The sequence below is a fragment of the Grampus griseus genome, assembly GCF_964374135.1.
Source record: "Grampus griseus genome assembly, chromosome: 1".
Taxonomy (NCBI): domain Eukaryota; kingdom Metazoa; phylum Chordata; class Mammalia; order Artiodactyla; family Delphinidae; genus Grampus; species Grampus griseus.
In genome coordinates this window covers 148786067-148813202 of record NC_139017.1, presented here as the reverse complement: position 1 = coordinate 148813202, position 27136 = coordinate 148786067, and the positions used below count along the sequence as shown (strand labels likewise).

General features: G+C 38.0%; 1 protein-coding gene across 1 annotated transcript in view; it reads left to right on the top strand.

Annotated features, from left to right (window-relative positions):
- Positions 1-27136, top strand: part of CCDC30 (coiled-coil domain containing 30) — a gene marked incomplete at its 3' end in the record, with an annotated part of 86719 nt that overhangs the window by 19936 nt on the left and 39647 nt on the right. Inside the window, exons 4-7 of the mRNA XM_082678989.1 lie at positions 9072-9315; positions 12814-12993; positions 17882-18091; positions 21557-21711. Coding sequence (XP_082535115.1) covers positions 9072-9315; positions 12814-12993; positions 17882-18091; positions 21557-21711 — 789 coding nt within the window. The remainder of the gene's footprint in view (positions 1-9071; positions 9316-12813; positions 12994-17881; positions 18092-21556; positions 21712-27136) is intronic.

Sequence of the window (27136 nt, the reverse complement as noted above, 5' to 3'; positions counted from 1 at the left end):
GTCTTTCAGATCCTCTAACCCTTCAAGCACTTTCCCTCTTTAGGAACTTTGTACTGAAAAGTTCCCTTGTCCAGGATGCTCCTCTGCCGGCTTTCCATGTGGCTAACTCCTTCCTACCTTTTCAGAAAGACAACCAGTAACTGCCACGTTAGGGAAAATCCTACATCCTGCTCTAGCATGTCACCTTGTTTAGAGGTGACTTATCATGATCTGTAATTATCTTGTTTACTTGTTTATTGTTTGTCCTCATATTCCTCCTCTGTGTGTTCTATGAGAGCATGGACCTGGCTGTCTTGGTCAACACTGAGTCCTTAGTGCATAGAACAGTGCTTGGCGTATAAGTGATATTTGGTAAATATTTGTTGAATTAATTAACATTTTTTCCCTTTCCTCTCTGAAAACAGAGTGCTATCACTAGCCACTCTTCTGTTCTACTAAGCTTTAGTTTTAATTGTATATTGTCCTTGTAGGTTATCAAAATGCCTTCACATTTTACTTCTTAAGATCCCAGAAATCTTATGAGTAGGGCAAGGCCACTTTACAAATGAAGAGACTGAGACTCTGAGAGATTTTGCCTTGTCAAACGTTGCATAAATAATCGGTGGAAGATCCAGGACGAGAACCCATGGCTTCTACTATTATAGTCTCTTTCTTGAATCTCTGTACAGGTTAAGACTGCTATGTATCTGGGTTACTAGAAAAGGAACGGAATAATCATGCTGCTAGGCAACTCCTACTAGTTGAAGACTGGTGACAATTACAAAATTATAGAATGATATAAAAATAACAGAGGGGGTGAGTTTCAGTCAGAACTCGGTAAATAAAGATTAAGAGCTACGTTAGAGGGGAGAAGAAATTTGAGAGTCATGCTGGGTTCTCTAGTCCATAAGATGTAGGTATACTGACTGCAGGGCGTGTTCTCAGTTCCATGTTATTTTTGGCTGGTAGTCTACTTTTGCCCATGCAACTTTTACATTATTATTATTATTATCATCATATAAAATTAATAATAAAGTAATACATAGTTATATGTATTACTTTTAAAAATCTGTTCAGTTTGCCTTTGGTTTCTAAGTCACATTTTCTCTTATACCTTTTGAAAGGATAAAGCCTGTTCTTTTTGGAGAGCATTTATTTTAATGAATTTCATCCTAATATATTAAGTTCACTTTAAATTAAATTACTACATTCTAAAGTATTGCTAATTCTCCTTAATTAACTAATTTATGTGAATGCAGTTCATTTATCCAGACCATTAGTAAAGATGTAAAATGGCATTAGCCCAGGATTATCCCCTGGAGAGCCCTGCTCATCATTCCCTCCAAGCCAAAGGAGACTCACTGACTGCCCTGCTCTAAATATGGGTTTACAGGTACATCTCATTTACCCACCTAAGAGGAGGACCGTTTAAACTTTAAACTATGGAAACATAATGAAGGCTACTTCTCTTCTCCTATGACTACATGGCCACTATGCAACTGTAGGAGGAAATTATATTAGGTCTGGCTAAATTTACTCTTTATAAAGTAATTCAACCCTCTAATTGTGACAAATCAAGCACCTTCATAGATATTAAACTTACATGACCAGTTTATAGATTTTTCATTTTTTAAATTAAACTTTTAATTTTTGATATAATTGTAGATTCACATGCAGTTATAAAAAATAACAGAGATCCCATGTATCATTTACTGGTTTTCCCCAATGGTAACCTCTTGTAAAACTGTAGTACAGTATCATAACCTGGATATTGACATGGATACAGTCAAGATACAGAACATTTCCATCATCACAAGGATTCCTCATGTTGCCCTTTTATAGCCACCCCCACTTCCTTCCCACTTCACCCCCTCCTTAACCCCTGGCGCCATTCTATTCTAACTAGTCTATTCTCCATTTCTAAAAGTTTTTCATTTCAATGATGTTATATAAATGTATCCATACAATAAGTAACATTTTAGGGTTGACTTTTTTCACTTAACATAATTCTCTGGAGATTCATCTAGGTTATTATGAGTATCAGTAGTTGGATACTTTTCATTGCTGAGTAGTATTACATGGTATGGATATACCACAGTTTTTTTTTTAACCATTCATCCATTGAAGGATACCTGGGTTATTTCCAGTTCTGGCTATTATGAATAAAGCTGCTGTAAATATTCAAGCTTTTATGTGAACATAATTATTCATTTCTCTGGGATAAATCCCCAGGAGTGCAATTTTGGGTAACCTGGTACTTGCATATTTAATTTTAGTTAGTTGTGTTTTGTTGTTTTTTTTTAAGAAATTGCCAAACTGTTTTCCAGAGTGACTATATCATTTTACTTTCCCACCAGCAGTGTATGAGTGATCCATACACTGTAGCCTCTCTAGGATATGATCCATCTCTGTATCCTCACTAGCATTTGGTGTTATCGTTTTTAATATCTTTTGCCTATTTTCTAATTGGATTTGTTTTTTAATGTTAAATTTTGAGAGTTCTTTATAAAGTCTAGATACTTGTCCTTTGTCGGCTCTGTGACTTGCAAGTATTTTTCCGAGTCTATAGCTTGTCTTTTCATCCTCTTAACAAGGTTTTCTCAGAGCAAAAAAAAATTAATTTTGATGAGGTATCAATTTTTCCTTTTATGGATCATACTTTTGATGTTAAATCTAAGAATTAGTTGCTCAACCTTAAATCTTGAATATTTTCTCCTATGTTTCATAGTTTTGCATTTAAGCCCATGATCTATTTTGAGTTAATTTTTGTATGCGGTATGAAACTTAGATAGGATTCTCTTTTTTTGCCTATAGATATTCAATTGTTTTAGCATCATTTCTTGAAAAGGCTGTCTTTCTTCCATTGAATTGCTTTTGCACCTTTGACAAAAATGACTTAGGCATTGTGAGTTTCTGCTTCTGGGTTCTCTAATTCTATTCCACTGATCTATGTGTCTATCCACTAACATCATACAATCTTGACTGCTGTAGCTGTATAATACAGTTTTGAAATTGGATAGACTGATTCCACTTTATTCTTTTCCAAAATTGTTTAGCTATCTAGTTCCTTTGCCTTTACATATAATGTTAGAATAATCTTGTCTGTAGCTACAAAAAATCTTGCTGGAATTTTGATACGAATTGTTTTAAATCTGTATATAAATTTAGGGAGAATTGACATCTTTTCCTATGTAGAATCCTCCAATCCATGGACACAGTATGTCCTACATTTATTTAGATATTCTTTTATTTCTTTCACCAGCATATTATAGTTTTCAGCAGACAAGACCTATACATGTTTTGTTGATATACACCTAAGTATTTCATTTTTCTGAGCAATTATAAATGGTATTGTATTTTAAATTTTAGTGTCTATGTGTTCATGGCTAATATACGGAAATACAATTATTTATCTTGCATCCTGTGACCTTTCTGAACTTGCTTATTTGTTCTAGGCTCTTTTTTTTTAATGTTTCTTGGGATTTTCTACATAGACAATCATATCATCTGAAAATCATGCAATTTCAGATTCTTTCATCTTTTCCGATCTGTATGCCTTTTACTTCCTTTTTTGTCTAATTGCACTAGCTAGAACTTCCAGCAATATGTTGAATAAAACTAATGAATGTGAACATCTCTATCTTGTTTCCAATCTTATCAGGAAGGCTTTCAGTTTTCATCATTAATACAATGTTAGCTGTTTGGTTTTTGTCAAATTGAAGAAGTTTCTCTCTATTTCTGTTTTTCTAAGGTTTTATCATAAATGAGTGTCACATTTTATCAAATGGTTTTTCAGTATCAACTGATACAGCTGATTTTCTCTCTAGTTGTTCTATCAATTTTTGAGAGGGTTGTTGAAGTCTCCAACTGTAATTGTGGATTTGTCTATTTCTCCTTTCAGTTATTCAGTTTTTACTCCAAATACTTTACAGCTCTGTTGTTTGGTACATACACATTTAGGATTGTTATGTCTTCTTGGTGAATTGACCCTTTTATCATTATATAATGTCCCTCTCTTTTTCTTTTAATTTTCTTATTTCTGAAGTCTACTTTATCAGATATTAATATAGATTCTCTTGCTTTCTTTTTATTAATATTTGCATGATATGTCTTTTTCATCCATTTTTGCCTTCAACCTGCTTATATTATTATATTTGAAATGAGTTTTTGTAAACGGCATCTAGTTAGGTCTTGTTTTTTAAGCCACTCTGCCAATCTCTGTCTTTTGATTGCTGTGTTTGGCCAAATTACCATTAATGTAATTATTGGTATATTAGAACTTAAGTTTGCTATTTTAAAAATATTTATTTATTTGGCTGCATCGGGTCTTAGTTGCGGCATGCGGGATCGTTGTTGCAGCATGTGGGATCTTTCGTTGCGGCGTGTGGGCTTCTCTCTACTTGTGGTGTGTGGACTCTAGAGCTTGCGGGCTCAATAGCCCCACAGCACATGGGATCTTAGTTCCCCAACCAGGGATCGCACCTGCATCCTCTGCATTGGAAAGTGGATTCTTAACCACTGGACCACCAGGGAAGTCCCAGTTTACTATTTTTTCATTTTTGATTTGCTATTTGTTCTCTCTGTTATTTGTGTCTATTTTCTGTTTTCTGCCTTCCTGTGGGTTATATGAACACTTTCTAATAATTCCATTTTGATTCTTCTGTAATGTTTTTGAGTGTGCTTCTTTTTATAGCTTTACAGTGGTTGCTCTAGGCATTACTTTTTACACACACACACACACACACACACACACACACACACACACACACACACACATTTTACCAGTTAGAATGAAATGTAGAAACCTTACCTCCCTTTATGTCCCTTTACCCTCCCCAATTTATAATACAGTTTGTCTTAAAATTTTTCTCTACACATATTTAGAACCACATCAAACAGTACTATATATATATATATATATATATATATTTTTTTTTTTTTTTTTTTTTTGCAGTACGCGGGCCTCTCACTGTTGTAGCCTCTCCTGTTGCGGAGCACAGGCTCCGGCTGCGCAGGCTCAGCGGCCATGGCTAACGGGCCCAGCCACTCCGCGGCACATGGGATCTTCCTGGACCGGGGCACGAACCTGTGTCCCCTGCATCGGCAGGTGGACTCTCAACCACTACTTCACCAGGGAAGCCCCAGACAGTACTATATTTTTGCTTCAACCATCATACAGAACTTAGGAAACTCAAAAGGAGAAGAAAAATGTATTTATCCAGATTTTTACTCTTTCTGTCCTTCCTTCCTGATGTTCCGGTATGCCTCCTTTTATCATTTCCTATGTGTATAGAGAATTTCTTTTAGCCATTCTTTTAGAGTAGTTCTGCTAGTGGCAGTTTCTCTTGATTTTTCTTCATCTGTGAACGTCTTGATTTCCTCTTCATTCCTGAAGAATATTTTCACTGGGTATAGGACTCTGGGTTGACAGTTCTTTTCTTTCAGCATATGAAAAATGTTATGCCACTTCCTTCTGATCTCTGTAGTTTCTGATGAGAAGTCAGCTGTCATTTGAATTGTTTTTCCCTTTCTGTAATGTAGTGTTTCTCTCTTGTTGCTTTCAAGGTTTTTTTATTTGTCTTTAGTTTTCAGAAATTTGACTATGATGTTTTTTAGTATGGTTTTCTTTAGGTTTATCCTGTTTGGAGCTCACTCACCTTCTTGAATCTGTATGTTTATGTCTTTTGGGAAGGTTGTAGCCATTATTTCTTCATGTACTTTTTCTGTCCTGCCTATTCTCCTTTCCTTCCAGGATCCATAACAAAAGCATTAGATCTTTTATTATAGCCCCACAGTTCCCAGAGGCAGTGTTTTTTTGTTTTTTGGTTTTTTTCCTTTTTCCCCAGTCTATTTTCTCTCTGTTTTTCAGACTGGGTAATTTCTGTTCTTCTGTCTTCAGGCTCACTGATTCTTTTCTCAGTCCCCTTCATTCTGCTGTAGATTCTATCCATTGAGTTTTAAAATTCTGGTTATTGTATTTTTCAATTCTAAAATTTCCATTTGGTTCTTTCTTATATCTTCTATTTCTTTGCTGAGACTTTCTAGTTCTGAGACTTTCTATTTTTTCATTTGTTTCAAATGTGTTCATAATTGCTCATTGAATTATTTTTATGATGTCTGATTTCAAATATTTGTTAAATAATTCTGTCATCATGATTTTGTCATCTAATTGTTGCCTTTTCTCATTCAAGTTGAGGTTCCTGGTTCTTGGTATGATGAGTAATTTTAGATTGAAATCTGAATATTTGGGGTATTATGTTATGAAACTCTTGGTCTTGTTTTAACCTTCTATTTAGCTGGCTTCTTGTGATACCACTCTGGCAGGGTATGTGGAGGGGGGTGCTCTCTACCCCAGCTTGGGGTAGAAGTCCAGGTTCCCCGCTCAGCATCCATGGACACCCAAGGAAAGAGGGGCTCCTCATTACTGCTGGTCATGGTGGGAGTTCCTACTCCCCACTAGGTCTCTGCTTGGACTGCTCTGACTGTGATGGTGAAGGATGCCTTGTTACTGCTCTCTACTTGGCCTCCATGATATCATGAGCAGGGCAGCGGTAAAAGTCCTGACTCTCCACTAGGCCTCCTCTGGAACTACCGCAGTAAAGAGAAGGGTATCTCCTTACTGCCAGGTGGGGGTGGAAGTCCAGACTCCCCATGTCTGGTACTGCCTGGCAGGGATGAAAGTCCCTCCTCCCCACTGGCCTCTGACACTACCCACAGCAGGGGAGTTGTGCCTCATTTTCCTGGTGAAATTGGAAGTGTGGGCTCCCACCTTGACCTTTGCTGACATGAGTGGGGTGGAGCCACAGTTTTTTTCTATGGCGTTTGGCTGGAATAAAGTGGGTAATGTCTGAAAGTTTTCTTTCTTGCTTGGTTGTCCTCTTCTTGGTTCTCTGTATAGAGTAAAAAGCCTTTTGTCTTGCTTCTTGGTGTTGTCTAGGTTGCCAACTTCTTCAGCTTTAAGTCTAGGATATATGAGGCTACAAGAGAACCTAGGAAACCACAACCATGTGGTTCTTCAGGTCCTGAGTTACCTAGCTGATCTGACTTCTTTCTACCTTTCAGAGTCTTCTTATGTTTGTTTTATATATAATGTCCAGGGGTTTTAGTTGTACTTGGTAGGAGAAATAGGGAAAAGTATGTCTACTTTATCTTCCTGAATGCAGAAGTCAGTTTTCCCATTTAAAAAAAATAATAGGTGTATGTTTGCATTTTCCCAGTCTTCAAGTATACCTAGCTTCCATTGGTAGTAGGAAAAGGAAAAGAGTTTATGGAGGATGAAAAGAATCGTTATTTTATCAGAAATTTATTTTTAAAGCATTTTACTTTTTATCTCATGTTTTTAATCATTTAAATATATTACCTCTAAAAAACTGCTGAGTTCAAAATAAAATATTTAATTCTTTTTTATACAGTGTTAAAGGAATTTTAAAAGGGAAAAAACTCCATAGACACAATTTTTCCTGTGTTCCTTTCCAGTTTTTTCTATATTTACATTTCCCATAGTATGTGTTATGTTTATACACGTATATATACATATATATTATTTATTGTTCCACCGTCTTACTTTAATAAGTATTTAATGTTGATGAATAGTCTTCATACCACTTTCAAGTTGGTTTATCTTTAATCCTCTTAGCCATTTCTGTGTCTCCATTTAATCACTATTTTGAATACCATGGTCCTGAGCATTATTATACAATCAGCTTTTTTCTTCTTGTCAGTTATTTTATTTCAGTAAATTCATTGGTGTGCAATTATTCAGTCAAAAGATCTGAACACCTTTATGGCTCTTCATCCGTATTGCCAAACTGCCTTCTTGAAGAATTTGAGCACCAACTATAATTTGTGAAGCATCCTGTGCTAGGCCCCACAGTACCAGAAACAAATTTAAGATTAAGGGAATAAAAATAAAACAAGCATACTTGTGTTCACTCTACTTTTCATTCATACTGTCTGACTGTGAAAGGTACATTCCCTCCCCTTGGCTTCTATGGCTTACAGCCTTTTAGTTTTCCTCCTCCCTCTCTGGCTTCTGAGTCTCCTCTTCAGGCCTCTTCCCTCTGCTTGTTCCTCGCAAGTCTTTAGGCTTCTGTCCAGAATGATCCTCCTCCTCTTACTTTCCCGCTTCTCCCTGGCTCATCTTATCTAATCCCAAGGTTTCTGCTCACATTCCTCTGTATCTGTGTCTTCACCCCAGGCATGTCTCCAGTCTATACCTATATTCCCCCTTCTTGGGCTACCATCCACTTGCCCATTTGCCCCAGTCAGAAATCCAGGTGTCACTCATTATTCCTTTTTCTCCCTCACCTGCAATGTCCAGCAAATGACAGATCCTATCAATATTGTCTTCTAAATATCTCTAGAATCCATTCCTCCTTTCCATCCCCACCCTCCTATTCTAGTCACTGTTGTTTAGTACGCAGATCACAACAATCTCTCAGCTGGTTTCCCTGCCACACAGATTACAAATGATGTTTCTGAAGCACACTCTCTCTTTTGCCTCTGGGCTTTTACCTATCTTATTTATTAAGTCATCCAACAACCCATCCTCCAACATATACACACACAAGCAAGTATGCACACATCCCTACCTTTACATTTACCTAGCTTGTGCGTACTCATCCATCAGGCCTCAGATTACTTACTACTAACTTAATATAATCTCTTGTTAACTTATCCTTATTTTTCACTAAGTTGTAAGCTCCTTAGGGACAGGGATTATGTCCTATTGTAGCCCTAGTGCCTGCCAAAGTGCCTGGTGCTTACTGAGTGATTTTTAAAAAATCTTTATAAGCTGTATCTGCCCAATGCCATACTAAAAGTTGAAAAAGTGAAAAACTCACTTAAACTGGTTGTTTGTCTATACCTGTAGACAAAAATCTATGATGGGTCATTTCCCTGAATATGAGTAAAAACGATAGGACTCATTTGTTTTTAAAGTTTATTTCCAAGAATAAGATAACTGCTCTGCTATAGAATTCAAGTTGAAAATCTTGCTCACAGCACATTCTTTACTGGTAGATATTTTCCCTCCATATTCTGCTAGTATAATGAGCATTTTGATAGTCTTTTGTTATTATATTTGTGCTAAGTCCTGAATTAGGAGAAAGTAAGCAGAAGGAAATTCCAGAGGAGGCAGTAAAGGAGGGCACTTTTCCAAGAGAGGGACAGAAGGAGGAGGACTCACAGCAGAAACAAGATATGAAAGGTGAAGAACAGCAGTTGACCTTGAAGCCTGAGGAAGTCGTGAGGCTCAGAGAAGGGCTGAGCTGTATGAATCAGAGCCTCCTTCAGTCTCAGAGCTCTGGGGATAGCTCAGATGACAGTAGCGTCCAGGTAGGTGTTATATAAACACGTGGTCTGACTGGCTCCATTTCCTCTGATCAGCTTAGAGGCTTAATTTTTATATCACTATTAACATATATTTGTTGAGCAATATCATAACCATGGCCCGAATGTTAATAAAGTAGCAACCAAAATCTCAGCTAAGCCCATCAGTTGATACATTTTATTATAAAGTGTTCTTAGGCTTCTTCTCGGCTCAGCAGGAAGGAATGCTGATTGACTGTCAGTGTCTGCCCTGGGCAGGTGGGACAGAGAATGGCAGGATTTGTGCCACATTTTCTGTTCCTGGTACCTATAGCCTCAATATACAAAATACATTGTTTGCGGGGGAAAAGGCCACAGACTTGGAATTGTTTTCAATATGGCTATTGCTATTTACTAGAAATGTGCCTGCAGGAGAAATAAAAGGAGTGACTACACCTCAGTTCTTTTACCTCAATTTTGTTGGTTCCCTCTTGTACAAATTAAGATTTCCCTACACACACTTTTCTAGGAATTATTTTGAGATCCATAGAGGGAGGCTTTGTACTCATATGTAAACCACATTCAGAAGACTGATAATAGACATTTGAGAAGTGATTCAAGTGTACATTTAGAAAACAAGGAAGACTATTAGTAAAAGAAGTCAAAATATATTTGAAAAGAGGTTTGGATAGAGTGAAAACTAGGCAAGTCATAATAAACAAGGAAAATATATACCTGACAGGAGATTCAGATACATTGGAATGAGAAGGAAGTCACTGGATTTGTTCAGAAGACCAAAAGGAAGTATGACATCACATATTCAAAAGGAGGTTGATGTTACATACCCCAGATAATCCCTTTATTGGGCAGTGGGCCAGTGTAGGAGGCTTGGGCAGAGGCTGAACACTGTGGTCACAAAGATGATAAAATCTTTGCTTATGAGCTTCAAATAATCAGTGAACTTTTAGAATAATGAAATTTACAGTATAAGAAGTCACACCCTGGTTAATTTATTAATTTTCTCTAATTTACCCTTTCCCATTATTTGAAGAATCATTTCTCAGTACTTGGGGGGAGGTGAAAAACTATTAAATATATAAAAACTCTCTGGGAAATCTGGGAAAATAGCCATTTTGTGAAAGAATAAATGTATATACCACATAGCCAGTGATTTTTTTCCATAATAATGACTTTGAATATTGAAAGAAGTGTGTTATTCTTATTCATTTATTCAACCAGTATTAATTATTAATTGAGTATCAATTTTTTTTTTTTTTTTTTTTTGGCCATGCCACACAGCATGAGAGATCTTAGTTCCCCAACCAGGGATCTTAGTCCCTTGACCAGGGATCGAACCCATGCCCCCTGCAGTGGTAGCATGGAGTCCTAACCACTGGACCGCCAGGGAATTCCCATTAATTGTGTATCTATGATGTGCCAGGCCCTGTGTTAAGGTACATACAGCAGTAAATGAGGTAGACGTGGGCCGCATGGGAAAAAATAACATATTTGTGTTATTTGGATTCACATTTCCCAAAACACTATTTCATTTACTTGTTTAAGCAAGCAAGGAAGAAAATACATTTTAGACAGACTTTTGTCTGCAGTGTGCTGTGCAGTGATAATTTCAGAACCTCTTTCTGTGTATAGGGTTCTTTGACCTTCTGATAGCTATAGATTGTTCTACTTTTTAGTTCTCGTGTGTGTGTAGTTTTTAGTCTTCACCCCTGTTGTCAGATTATGGCGCTAATACTTTGCTGCTTTCCATGTGTACTGTGTCTTATTAATCTCATAATGTGCAAATTTAGGTAACTATAGGCTGAGCCCAGACACCAAATTTTAAAGAATGCTCATAAATGGCAAATATATAGGGAAAAAACTGTGAGAGCCTCTATTATGAGTAACTATGTGAGCTATATTGTTCATATGTGTTTTGTGACATCATTTGTGGCTGCTGATGGCCTTTGAGGGCTTAATTTCTGCTGTTCAACAGTATTCCTGGTGAGGTTGCAGTAGCTGAGTTCTAGATATTATTTTCCCACTATTCTTGAAACATATTTGAACCACCATTAATTATCTTAATTTTATAGGTTGAAAATGTAGTTTCACATTTTTTTACTATGCTCTAGGCACTATACTTAATACTCTGTGTATATTAAGCAATACAATGAGGCAGAAATATTATTGTTGCCACTTTATAGATGACGAAACTGAGGCTTTAGAGAGGTTAAATAATTGGCCTAGAATGACACTTTGTGGTGGAACCTGGTCTGTCTCCTTTACAGCCTGACCCTTTAACAGTTTTGTCATCTGCTTCCACTTGCTGAGAAGCTCAAAGAAAGCATATAGTCCTCACGTCAAGCTAATTTTCTAAGGAAGGCTGGCAAGCTGGCTCCCAAAAGCCCTCCCAGGGTGTCTGTGTTAGATTATCTTGGTGAATTTATCTGTGATTTGCCCTTAGGCTTGCAGTCTCCAAAACTTAGATGTAATGGCCCCCCCGCCCAAAATAGATCTGAGTCTTGGGAATACATTTACATTAAACCAAACTTTCAAGACTATTGGGTGAAATCAGAATATGTCAATTAGGTATTCTTCTGTAATAATGAATAAATATCACTTGAACATGTGTAGATGCACCGTGCATTTACCCATAGCGAGCTAACCAGGGATCTTAGATACTTGCAGCTCTTAAGACAAGCAAATTGGATCTAGATTGCCTTTCTGACTAAACCAAGACAGGAACTGAAGGGCTAACAGGACTTGGGGAATTCAGTGTGGCAACTCGGTTATAAGCAAGATAAACTAGAATAATGACATGGGCTTTTCAGAACGTCATGAACAGGAAGCACACTGGACCAGGACTCAGGAAACAGACAGTATCTTATCTGTTGAACTGGAGAAGGTTGAATTCTTTGTCTACTCAGCATGGCTGTGTGTGCCTACCTTTCAGAAAATCTAAATAACTCCTCCTTTGGTCATGGGAGTTTTATTGTGCCAGAGAGACCTGGCAGGAGAGTGTGTTGTTGGGGAGTAACCGAAGGAGAATCATTGGGGAGTGAAAGGAAAGTGATGAGGAAACCTGGTAATTTAGTATCTCTCGCTAAATGTTCTCTTCCCTTTTGCCAACAGACATTATGCGCGCGTGCGCACACGCAACCCACATACACGTTCACACACTGCATCTTAATATGTTGACTCTTTGAACTCCCTATTTAAAGCACGTTTTGCTCTAAAACTACCCACGCTTCTATTCCACTTCATTAATATGAAAAATAAGAAAGTTAATTTTCTATGCTTAATTACTTTTGTTCGCATAACTTCTTCAATATTTTCACTCTAATATAACAGGAGTTAAACTATTTGAACATGTACAAGTAGCCATACATGTAAAAGAGTAATTGGCTGTAGTTAAGCTAACTCCAAAAGCATTTACATGTGAATAATCACATTCTGACAGCTCGAACCCATGTTTTACCAACATTCTTTCAAATTATCCATGCTCCCCTTGTAAAACGTTTGCTTTAGTATCCATCATCTGGAGAAAAACGGAAATACCAGCAGCAAGAGGAGCTACAGCAACTTCGCCAGAATTTGCACCGGCTCCAGATTCTATGCAACTCAGCAGAAAAGGAGCTTCGATATGAGCGAGGAAAGAACTTGGACTTAAAGCAGCATAACAGCTTACTTCAGGAAGAAAGCATTAAGGTAACTCCAGTGGGCGTATCCTTCAGTTAAGAGTCTCGATTGCTCAATTTACCCTGGGAATAAAGGAATCAGAATTCCTCAACTTGATAATTCACGACAGAGTCCCCAGATGGGTAGACAGTGTGAGCTATCTGGTAACTCCCTCCTTTAACTTCTCCCTACCGAGTAGGTACACAACTCAATGGTTTCTCTGCTGCTGAAAGGCTGTGTGTGCTGTCAACCTGTAAATATGAAAAGGTTTAAGTTACGCAGTCTTTTGAAATCATTACCTAGACCTTTTAGCACTTAGTAAATTTCGATGACCTGAACTAAATCACTGGTGGTACTGCCCTAGTTCTATCTCTGGATGTATTTGTCTCTAATAGATGCATTATTATTGGTTCAATCAAATATCAACTGCACCAAAGTACAAATCATGAGAGAGCAAAGTTGTTCTTCCTGACATGAGTGCATCAGAAATTTGGGGGAACATCCCCCAAACATGCTTGTTTTAAAATAATCTATATAGAACTGCCATCCACAGATTCATCTAAATTTTATGAAACACAGGGGACTTCCCTGGCGGTCCAGTGGTTAAGACTTCATGCTTCCACTGCAGGGGGCATGGGTTCAATCCCTGGTCGGGGAACTAAGATCCCGCATGCCACACAGTGCAGCCAAAAAAAAGAGTAAGTTTTATGAACCACAAAAATGTTCAAACTGAACCACCATGTAAAATAGAACTTTCTTTTGATTGTGGTTCACTTCTGTAAACATATACTAGGAACCTAATATAAGCCCCTATCTAAGATTCTGGAATTCAACAGTCAACAAATATTTATTGAGCATCAGTCCTACACAAGGCAGGCCATCTTGTCAATACTGAGGGTTTAATGATATGCAAAACAGACACAGTTCTTATCCCCTATTGCAGGGGTCAGCAAACTTTGACCTATGGGTCAAATCCTGCCTGCCTTCCATTTTTGTAAATAAAGTTTTATTGGCACACAGCCATACCTGTTTGTTGACGTATTATTGACGGCTGCTTTTGCACTACCAAAGTAAATATGAGTAGTTCTGACAGAGACCATATGGCCCACAAAGGCTAAAATATTTACTCTCTCGCCCTTTATATGAAAGGTTTGCCACCCCTAGTGTAGCAGGATCAATGACCTTATTCAAAAAGCGACATAAAAATGGATTAAGAAAGGTCCCTACTTTTAAGGAGTTCACAGTCTAGTAGGGGAGATATGGAGGAAAACAAATAGTCATTTATTTCAAACTTCAAAGGAAGCCCTTTTGGGAGTTCTAGGATTATTTGGATAAACTTCTTCCCTATCCTCACCCTTCATGGTTTCTCGAATTTGATCGCATTCCCTCAAGCCTTTGTAATTTTTTAAATAAATTTATTTATTTTATTTATTTTTATTTTTGGCTGTGTTGGGTCTTCGTTGCTGTGCGCAGGCTTTCTCTAATTGCAGTGAGTGGGGGCTACTCTTCATTGCGGTGCGCAGGCTTCTCATTGCGGTGGCTTCTCTTGTTGCAGAACACGGGCTCTAGGCGTGCGGGCTTCCATAGTTGTGGCTCACAGTCTCAGTAGTTGTGGCTCGCGGGCTCTAGAGCACAGGCTCAGTACTTGTGGCGCACGGGCTTAGTTGCTCCGCAGCATGTGGGATCTTCCCGGACCAGGGCTCGAACCCGTGTCCCCTGCATTAGCAGGTGGATTCTTAACTACTGCGCCACTAGGGAAGCCCCAAGCCTTTGTAGTTTTAAATTAAATTCCAAATCTTTCTCACATTTCAAGACAACCTTTTACCTTTCCCTTCAAACACCTTTCTTAGACTATTTTAACTGTCCACTGTGAGCGTACTCAAGCAATACTACGTCTCTGTCAAGGCACAATGACAATAACAACAGATCGTGACATCTTATATATGGTTGGCACCCTATAAATATTTGCTGGTTAATGAACGAGTCCTTCAGGGATGGGTAAATGAGAGCTTGATAAAAAAGAGAAGGTATTTTCTGTTTTAAATCTCCTTCATGGTGGGGTAAATTATTTGCCATTTCAGTAATGAGACCTCATTCTTTTGGCTGGTCCCTTGGGCCAGGCATTTACGCAGAGTCATATGCAATAGCCAACTACCTTGTAGTGACAGTTTGTCCACTTTATCTCTTAGAAACCTCCCAACCCTGAAAGGTAAACATTTTATAGATGAGAAAACTGTTCAGGGGACTTCCCTGGTGGTTCTAGTGGTAAAGAATCTGCCTTCCAATGCAGGGGACACAGGTTTGATCCCAGATCGGGGAACTAAGATCCCACACGCCGCAGGACAGCTAAAGCCCGCACACCGCAACTGCTGAGCTCGCGCACCTCAACAAGAGAACCCGTATGTGCCGCAAATTACAGAGCCCACGCACTCCGGTGCCTGTGCACCACAGCTAGGGAGAGAAAACCCGCACGCCACTACTACAGAGAAGCCCATGCGCCGCAATGAAAGATCCCGCGTACCTCAACAAAGATCCTGCATGCTGCAACTAAGACCCGGCACAGCCAAAAAAATAAAGAAAATAAATAAATATATATACATATATAAAAAACTGTTCAAGTGGCAAAGCTAACAAATTGTGGAGTCAGAATTTAAACCCAGGTCTGTTTTTGTCTTTCCTGTGTAGAGTTATCTTTCCGTATTATCCCTTTCCTCAATTTGGGGTCATTTTCGAACCTCAGCTTTGCCAATTTAGAGATTACTTTTTAAAATCCACTCAGAGATAATCGAACTCTGGGTCTCTGGCTAATGTTAGGCGTACTTATAAGACTGATTAAGAAACCAGAATACTTATTTGTTGCTTTTAAACCTTTTTATTGTGAAATATAGCACTCAGGAAGTACACAAAACATATACATAGAGTTTAATGAATTGTTTCAAAGTGACTACCCATGTAACCACCACCCGGGACAAGAAATAGCAAATTGCCTGCATACCAGCAGCCCCTGCATACCTCTTTCCCACCATAATCCCATTTCCTTCCATCTTAGCAGGAACCACTAATTTAAGTAATTACTCTCTTGCTTTACTTTATAGTTTTACCATCTGTGTATGAATTCCACACAGCATGGTTCAGTTTTGCCTGCTTTTGAATATTTTATAAATATAATCAATCAGTATACACACCTTGTATCTGTCTTCTGATGATCTACTTTGTTTGGAAGATTCATCCATGTTGTGGTGTATAGCCATTGTTCATTCATTTTCTTTGCAGTGGAGTATTCCACTGTAGGGAAATGCCATAATTTATTTATTATTTCTGTGATTTATGGCCATATTGCCTGTTTCCACGTTGGGTATATCAAGAAGAATGCTGTAGGCTTGCAGAGCTTCAGGCTGAGAGCGGTTCTGCCACCACCAATACTGAGACACCGTACTGAATCCTCTTCCTGGTGCTTAAATGTCCCAATCTGAAGCTTAAGAAGCCACCCTAGATGCACATGTCGTTGGCCAGAACAGTGTTTGCTCCAGTGTTGTCATCTTATTTCATCATTACCAGCGTTACCAAAATGCTGAGCATTGTCTCTAAGACCAATGATCGTAGATCTCAGAGGCCTTTAGCTTTCTTGGCCTATGGAGTAGGTGGATAATATATTATGAAACCTATATGCCCTTTCTATTTATAATAAGTTTAAGTTTCATAATCCTGAACCAGTCCAATGCACCAAATATTCCAACACTCAGTTTCTTCTTTTCTTTAATTTCTTTGTTTCTTCTTCTATTCATTATAAAATCCAAATAGAAACCAGTGGGACAGGAGATCAGTGGAAGAAGGGGGATTAACGGGATGATTTTAATCAGGCAAAGGCCACATCATTCAAAGCCAGGCAAGCTGGTGGGATATGTTCTCAGAGTGTTGCGGAAGCCACTGAAAAATGTAAGCAGGAGCGGGGGTCAAGTAGTTCAATTTATGTTTTTAAAAGAACACTTGGGCTGCAGTGTGGAGAACAGATTAAAAGGGAGTAAAAATGGAAGTAGCATGACCAGTGCTACTGCTATGGCCCAGGATAGAGATGATGATGACCTAGCAAGGGTGGTGAGAGAAATGATGAAAATGGATTGATGCAAGATGTGTTGTAGAGGTAGAGTGACAGCATGTGCTGAATAGGCTCACTATTGGCAAAGGAAGGCTCAAGGATGGCTCTCAGGTCACTGGCCTGAACAAAAGGTTGGATGTTGGCCTCCTTTACTGAAATCAGAAAGACTGAGAGAAGAACGCTTTTGGAGATAGAAGCAGAATCAAGGAGTTCCATTTTGACATGTATTGGCATAAAAGTGGTATTTTTAAATCATGAGAATGAACCTAGAGAGAGAATGATTCACTCTCTAGGAAGGCCTAGAATAGTCCAATAATGTTTAGAAGTTGAGTGCACTAGAATAGTCTACAAAATAAATCAAGAAGCAACAGCAGAGGTAAGTGAAAACTAGGAGAGGTGGGTATCACAGACTCCAAGAGAGGAGAACTTTCTGAGATGGATGGAGTAACTGCTACTAACAGGTCAGTTGCCCACTGGACTTAAATTCTGGCCAGGGAAGGTCAGTAGTGCTCTTGGCACTACTGAAGTAGTGGGAATGAAAGCTGGCTTGGAGTAGACTGGAAAAAAAAAATGATGGAAACTCTTTAGACCATGCATGTGTAGAAACCCTTAAGTAAATTCCTTTGTCCAGCTCCGTCTGGCTGGATAGACTTTGGCAAACCCTTCTAACACAGAGCAGCTCCAGAGAGGTAATCAGCCACATGACATTGGTATTTGTCAGCTCTTGGGGGACTACACTTTCTTGAAAGCTGCTTATTCTAGCTCACATTCACATTCATTCCATGCTTATTTTTGTCACTTTTATTTATTCCCCACCTCTAGATCAAAATTGAACTCAAGCAGGCCCAGCAGAAGTTATTAGACAGCGCAAAGATGTGCTCTTCACTCACGGCTGAGTGGAAGCACTGTCAGCAGAAAATCAAGGAACTGGAGCTGGAAGTACTTAAACAGGCTCAGAGCATTAAATCACAGAACAACCTACAGGAAAAGCTGGCTCAGGAGAAATCTAGAGTTGCTGATGCAGAGGAAAAGGTAATTATCCTCACACTTAATAAATAACATGCACTGGATACTACTACTGAAATCCTGTTTCCCTAAGGATTTTAAAAAATAGATACAGTGCAAACCTGATAGAATTCTAGGGGTTTTTTCACTCTCCCCTGCTTTCCTCTTTTGACGTCACCTGCTCCTATGGTTCCAGTAAATCTTGTGTTTTTGAAGACTACATGAACTCAAAAAGGTAAATTTCATTAAAGCTATAACATGAACTTAAACAATTGAGACCAAAGGACTTGATATTATTTATAAAGTATATTATTTATACTTTATATTATTAAGTCAAATTTTAAAGGACTTATTCTCCTCTCATTTGGATTGCCCATTTATTTGATTTTTATTTTGTAACTTTTGGAGGGATGAGTGTTGTGAAATGAACCATTTTGAAATATCGCCCCTGCATTTTAGACTGCCTGACACCAGGTGGCAGTAGTATGTCACACTTGCACGTTTTGATCTGTGGGTTTGAGAGTCAAATCTTACATAAAAAATATTTCATCAAACCACATAAATATAAAACAAACATCAAAATTAGATGATAGCAATATGGCTTAAACTCAAAAACCCAATGTTGAGCTAAAGAAGCCAGCACAAAAGAGTTCATACTACGTAATTTTCCTTATATGAGGTTCAAGAATAGACAAAACTAAGCCGTGGTGATAGAATAATGTCTTTATAAGGGGTATGGAAGGGGACATGAGGGAATCTTCTGTGGTGCTGGAAGTATTCTTTATCTTGGTCTGGAAGAGGTGGTTATATAAGCAAAACTTCACTGAGTATGTAAGATACGTGTACTTTATCATATGTATGTTATTACTTTAAAAAAAAGTAATTGGTAAAATTGATAAAGATTAGTAAAATTTTTAAATTTAGACATACTAAATATTGTTACTGGATTTTATGCAACAGGAATGCATATTCTGACTGCAGCTGGAAGAGTAAACTAGTATAAACACTTCAGAAATCAATTTGGCATTAGATCTAGTTAAGTTAAAGATGTATATACCGCACAACCCAACACTTCTACTAGGCATAAAAACTAGGGAAACTACTCTACTGAGCGTATATATCAGTATACGGGAATACAGTCATTTTCATAGTAACTGTTCCAAATGTTCACTGACTTGAGATGGAAGAGGTAAACTGCATATTTACACAGTAGCATAAAACAGTGAAAACGAATGAACTATAGGTACTTGCTGTAGTTAATACAATATTGAATAAATACCAAATCACCAAAAACACAGTATGATGCCATTAATATGATGGTCAAAATAGTACAAAATAACAACTGAGTCATACAGAAATACATATTATTAAAAGAAAAAGCAAGAAAATGATTAACACAAAATTCAAGATATTGGTTTTCTCAGGTGAGGAGGGAAGGGGAGTGATCAAAGAGGGTCACAGAGTAGACTTCAAACATACTGGAAATGTTCTGTTTCTTAAATTGGGTGGTGGGTTCAAAAGTTTGTCATTTGCCCTTGACAGAGAAGCCAATGAAATTAAGATTGGCTGTCTTTAAGGAAGCATTTGCCCTAGGCAGAAATAAATGGGGCAGCTCAGAGGAACTTGAGCTGGCCTCAGCTAACTGGCTGCCCACTGCCATTGCCTGTGAATCATTCTACATCTTCAACTCTCCTATGGTGAGTGGGCTCTGCAGAGACCTAGGGCTAATGCAGAAAGCCCTTCTCTTAGAAGAGGACTGCCATTCACTGGCATCCACTGAACGTCTGTGGGGAATATGGTGCCAGACCATTGTAAAGGATTTGTTGTTGCATCAGGAATACAATAGAGGGAGAACAGCAATTCCACTGAGAACTATACAACTGCCAAATATTTACTAAGCACCTACTACATAGTAGTCACAATTTTAGGTGACATAAGGGTTTATAAAAAATATGTAAACAAATTAAAAGGAGATCTAATAAGAAAATTTTAATGACACTTTTAGTCTAACATGTAAATTCTAAAATAAAATCATATATCTCTCAAATTCATAAATCTTATTTTTAGTTCTACCAGAGCATTAAAGAATGCACTACTGGAACTTCCCTGGTAGTCCAGTGCTAAAGCATCCGCCTTCCAATGCAGGGGATGCAGGTTCAACCCCTGGTCAGGGAACTAAGATCTCACATGCCGTGAGGCAGCTAAGCCCACATGCCACAACTACTGAGCTCACACGCCTCAACTAGAGAGCCTGCATGGCACAAACTACAGAGCCCACATGCCACAAGTAGAGAAAACTCACACACCACAACTAGAGAGAAGCCCGAGAGCCACAACAAAATGTCCTGCATGCCTCAACCAAGATCCCGAGTGCTGCCAACTAAGACCCGACGCAGCCAAATAAATAAATATTTTTTAAAAAGTAAAAAGAATGCACTACTGGTGCTAGGCAGTATGCCAATAGGTACTTGGTTTGTAAGAGACTTCTATTTTGTTCTGAGATACTTATTCGTGAATTTAGCCACACCATGGAGAAACTAGACACTCTCACATGTTGCTGTTAGAGGTGTAAATTGGTCTAAAACCTATGGAGACAGTTTGGCGTTATCTGTTAAACAAACAAACAAATAATAATAACCTTTGCCCTAGCAAAATACACATCTCATAAGTTATTCTAAAAACATAGTTTGTAATAGTATTGTTTGTAATAGGAAAAGATTGGAATCAACCTAAATGTCCATCAGTAGGGGGCTAGTTAAATATATTATGGTATATCCTGACAGTGGAATGATATGCAGCTGTAAAAGAGAAGACAATTCTATATATTATATATAATATGGAAAAATCACCGAGTGTACTGCTATAAAAAAAGCAAGGTGCATAAGTACATGTAATATACCATCATGTGTGTAAAAAATGTTTGTATGGGGCTTCCCTGGTGGCGCAGTGGTTGAGAGTCCGCCTGCTGATTCAGGGGACACGGGTTCGTGCCCCGGTCCGGGAAGATCCCACATGCCGCAGAGCGGCTTGCCCGTGAGCCATGGCCACTGAGCCTGCGCGTCCGGAGCTTGTGCTCTGCAGCGGGAGAGGCCACAACAGTGAGAGGCCCGCGTACCACAAAAAAAAAAAATTTTTTTTGTATGAGGGAGAACAGTATTTATTTAAATATGCATAAATAAATCTCTGGAAGAGTACATAAGAAATTAATACCAGTGATAACCTATTTGGTGGAGGAAAACTGGAAGGAAGACAGGATAAGGATGGGAAAGGGACTTGTCACTCTAGCTTAGTTTACCCACGTACACTAAATTATATGAATGTATTACATATTGCAAAAATTAAGTAATTTAATTCTAAAATTAAAATAAATCTAGTCACACTCTTTAGCTGAGATTTTTATGTTAGCACTACTGCTTACGATTTATATGGTATTTCCCTAATTGGAAAATAGGTCACACTCAAAGTTTTATGTGTAAACTCTTTTCATTTCAGATTTTGGATCTGCAGCAGAAATTAGAACATGCTCACAAAGTCTGTCTCACAGACACTTGTATTTTGGGGAGGAAGCAACTAGAGGAAAGGATAAAAGAAGCAATAGAAAATGAAGCTAAAATAAAGCAACAATATCAGGAAGAACAACAGAAGAGGTAAGAGGAGCAAAGACGTCATTTTTCCATGGGCTGAGTTTATGAGCAGCATCAGTTTACCACTGCGTTTCCTCTTTGTCCCCACTGAAGTAAACTCAGTCATAAAACTTCATATATTGATATATACATAGCACACTGCATTCTAATTGTTTATTTTCTTGCTTGTCTTTCATACTAGAGTGTGGAATTCTCAAGGTCAGGGATTATTTCTTGTTCTGGAACACACTTGGTGTACCAGTAAATCTTCTTGAATGAATGGATTGCCTATGAAATATGATACCCTGGGATTTGCTTTTCTAACTCTAACATGATTGGCACAAAATGCACACTAGAATGTGGTTGATGTTTTGTATTTATCAGCTGATTTTCTTCAAAGAAGATCCAAGTACTTTACAGGCATCTTAATCATTAGTAAGCTGCTACTGGGTAGGAGCTGTCATGTTTTTTCTAAAAGTATTTTGATTATTACTAGGATTCTTACTTAAATGATCTTCTTGTATATCCTAAGCTTCAGTAACTGATGCTTCTTACTTCTATGGCACTAAGAATGATTCACGTATGTCTTAAGAAAAATATGGTTCTAACTACTGAAAAGATATATAGATATTCACATAAACTGTTAAGCTCAGAAACTTACTTTCAGCTCTAGTTGAAAGCTCTAGCATAGAGCCTGGCACCCAGTAGGTGCTCAGCAAATATGTTGTGAATAAATGAACGTTTGAATGAATAATGAATTCACTCAGTTAGGTACGATAGAAAAATACTTGTCTCACTGCCACTTCTACCAGGATGACACCCTCCTCCTGTTTTAATACAACTAGATCCTGAATAAACTACAATAAGTATACCTTTTAAACTACTGCTCACAAAGCAAGAGAAAGCTCTAGGGCAAGCATACAATGAGACAAAACAAAAATAATGAATGGTAAACAACCTTAGAGTCAAGGGGCAGATAACACTATCAGCCCCAGGTTCAAGAGAAGCTGAGGTGGTTTGCCACAAGGTAGGACAGCTGAACTAGAGACTCAAGTATGAGCTGGGCATCTTGAAGTAGCTAAGGTGTTCCTCAATAGGCAGCTCCCTTGCTTCCTAAGAAAATCCAAATTACCTCTGAGGGAAAGCAACCTCAATTTAGATATTAAAGGACTCCCATGTATTCAGTTTACTCAAATATGAGCTTACAAACAAAAATCACCAAATAACACAAGGAAACTGGTTACCATGAATGAAAGTCAGCAGAAACAAGAAACATCAGATTTATAACCCCCAAGAAGTTCACCAATTGGAATTAGGAAGACTAGATTGTAAAACAATTGTGTTAAGTTTATGAAGAAACAAAAGATGCAATCAAAGAATTGAACAGGAAAAAGGCTATTTAACTTTCCTGAAACCTGGTTTCTAATGTTTGAAGTAGGAATAGTGATACCAGTTCTACACATCTTTTGTGAATATTGGCTGAAAAGAAATACATAGAAGAGACCAGAGGACAGACAGCAGAAGCAAGAAGAACTACGGTCCTGCAGCCTGTGGAACAAAAAACACATTCACAGAAAGATAGACAAGATGAAAAGGCAGAAGGCTATGTACCAGATGAAGGAACAAGATGAAACCCCAGAAAAACGACTAAATGAAGTGGAGAAAGGCAACCTTCCAGAAAAAGAATTCAGAATGATAGTGAAGATGATCCAGGACCTCGGAAAAAGAATGGAGGCAAAGATCAAGAAGACGCAAGAAATGTGTAACAGAGACCTAGAAGAATTAAAGAACAAACACCTAGAAGAATTAAAAAACAAACAAACAGAGATGAACAATACAATAACTGAAATGAAAAATACACTAGAAGGAATCAATAGCAGAATAACTGAGGCAGAAGAATGGATAAGTGACCTGGAAGACAGAATGGTGGAATTCACTGCTGCAGAACAGAATAAAGAAAAAAGAACGCAAAGAAATGAAGACAGCCTAAGAGACCTCTGGGACAACATTAAACACAACAACATTCACAGTGTAAGGGTTCCAGAAGGAGAAGAGAGAGAGAAAGGACCCGAGAAAATATTTGAAGAGATTATAGTCGAAAAGTTTCCTAACATGGGAAAAGAAATAGCCACCCAAGTCCAGGAAGTGCAGAGAGTCCCAGTCAGGATAAACCCAAGGAGAAACATGACAAGACACATAGTAATCAAATTGACAAAAATTAAAGACAAAGAAAAATTATTGGAAGCAACAAGGGAAAAACGACAAATAACATACAAGGGAACTCCCATAAGGTTAACAGCTGATTTCTCAGTGGAAACTCTACAAGCCAGAAGGGAGTGGCATGATATATTTAAAGTGATGAAAGGGAAGAACCTACAACCAAGATTACTATACCTGACAAGGATCTCATTCAGATTCGAGGGAGAAATCAAAAGCTTTACAAACAAGCAAGAGCTAAGAGAATTCAGCACCACCAAACCAGCTCTACAAAAAATGCTAAAGGAACTTCCCTAAGTGGGAAACATAAGATAAAAAAAAGACCTACAAAAAAAAAAAAAGCCCATAACAATTAAGAAAATGGTACTAGGAACATACATATCAATAATTACCTTAAACGTGAATGGATTAAATGCTCCAACCAAAAGACACAGGCTCGCTGAATGGGTACAAAAACAAGACCCATATATATGCTGTCTACAAGAGATGCACTTCAGACCTAGGGACACATACAGACTGAAAGTGAGGGGTTGGAAAAAGATATTCCATGCAAATGGAAATCAAAAGAAAGCTGGAGTAGCTATACTCATATCATATAAAATAGACTTTAAAATAAAGAATGTTACAAGAGACAAGGGAGGACACTAGATAATGATCAAGGGATCAATCCAAGAAGAAGATATAGCAATTATAAATATATATGCACCCAACATAGGAGCACCTCAATACATAAGGAAACTGCTAACAGCTATAAAAGAGGAAATCGACAGTAAGAAAATAATAGTAGGGGACTTTAACACCTCACTTACACCAATGGACAGATCATCCAAACAGAAAATTAATAAGGAAACACAAGCATTAAATGGCGTAATAGACCAAATAGATTTAATTGATATTTATAGGACATTTCACCCAGAAACAGCAGATTACACTTTCTTCTCAAGTGCACATGGAACATTCTCCAGGAGAGGTCACATCTTGGGTCACAAATGAAGCCTTGGTAAATTTAAGAAAATTGAAATCATATCAAGCATCTTTTCTGACCACAATGCTATGAGATTAGAAATCAGTTACAGGGGAAAATAAAAACATAAAATATACAAACACATGGAGGCTAAACAATAAACTGCTTAATAACCAAGAGGTCACTGAAGAAATCAAAGGGGAAATCAAAAAATACTTAGAGACAAATTATGATGAAAACACAATGATCCAAAACCTATGGGATGCAGCAAAAACAGTTCTAAGAGGGAAGTTTATAGCAATACAAGCCTACCTCAAGAAACAAGAAAAATCTCAAATAAACAGTCTAACCTTACACCTAAAGGAAATAGTGAAAGAAAAACAAACAAAACCCAAAGTTAGCAGAAGGAAAGAAGTCATAACGATCAGATCAGAAATAAATGAAAAAGAAAGGAAGGAAACAATAGCAAAGATCAATAAAACTAAAACTGGTTCTTTGAGAAGATAAACAAAATTGATAAACCTTTAGCCAGACTCATCAAGAAAGAAAGGGAGAAGACTCACATCCATAGAATTAGTAATGAAAAAGGAGAAGTAACAACTGACACTGCACAAATACACAGAATCATGAGAGATTACTACAAGCAACTATATGTGAATAAAATGGACAACCTGGAAGCAATGGACAAATTTTTAGAAAAGCACAACCTTCTGAGATGGAACCAGGCAGAAACAGAAAATATAAACAGACAAATCACAAGCATTGAAATTGAGACTGGGATTAAATATCTTCCAGCAAATGCACAGGATCAGACGGCTTCACAGGCTAATTCTATCAAGCATTTAGAGAAGAGCTAACACCTATCCTTCACCAATTCTTCCAAAATATAGCAGAGGGAGGAACACTCCCAAACTCATTCTATGAGGCCACCATCACCCGGATAACTAAACCAGACAAATATGTCACAAAGAAAGAAAACTACAGGCCAATATCACTGGTGAACATACATGCAAAAATCCTCAACAAAATCCTAGCAAAGAGAATCCAACAACACATTAAAAGTATCGTACACCATGATCAAGTGAGGTTTATCTCAGGAATGCAAGGATTCTTCAATATACGCAAATCAATGAATGTGATAAACCATATTAACAAACTGAAGGAGAAAAACCATATGATCATCTCAATAGATGCAGAAAAAGCTTTCGACAAAATTCAGCACCGATTTATGATAAAAACCCTCCAGAAAGTAGGCATAAAGGGAACTTACCTCAACATAATAAAGGCCATATTTGACAAACCCACAGCCAACATCGTTCTCAATGGTGAAAAACTAAAACCATTTCCACTAAGATCAGGAAGAAGACAAGGTTGCCCACTCTCACCTCTGTTATTCAACATAGTTTTGGAAATTTTAGCCATAGCAATCAGAGAAGAACAAGAAATAAAAGGAATCCAAATCGGAAAAGAAGTAAAGCTGTCACTGTTTGCAGATGAGATGATACTATACATAGAGAATCCTAAAGACACTACTAAAATTGACTAGAGCTAATCAATGAATTTGGTAAAGTAGCAGGATACAAAATTAATGCATAGAAATCTGTTGCATTCCTATACACTAACGATGAAAAATCTGAAAGAGAAATTAAGGAAACAATCCCATTTATCATTTCAACAAAAAGAATAAAATACCTAGGAATAAACCTACCTAAGGAGACAAAAGACCTGTATGCAAAAAACTATAAGACACTGATGAAAGAAATTAAAGATGATACAGGGCTTCCCTGGTGGTGCAGTGGTTGAGAGTCCGCCTGCCGATACAGGGGATGCGGGTTTGTGCCATGGTCCGGGAAGATCCCACATGCTGTGGAGCGGCTGGGCCTGTGAGCCATGGCCGCTGAGCCTGCGCGTCCGGAGCCTGTGCTCTGCAACAGGAGAGGCCACAACAGTGAGAGGCCCGTGTGCTGCAAAAAAACAAAACAAAACAAAAAAGATGATACAAACAGATGGAGAGTTATACCATGTTCTTGGATTAGAAGAATCAACATTGTGAAAATGACTATACTACCCAAAGCAATCTACAGATTCAATGCAATCCCTATCAAACTATCAATGGCATTTATCCCAGAACTAGAACAGAAAATTTCACAATTTGTATGGAAACACAAAAGACCCCGAATAGCCAAAGCAATCTTAAGAAAGAAAAACAGAGCTGGAGGAAGCAGGCTCCCTGACTTCAGACTATACTGTAAAGCTACAGTAATCAAC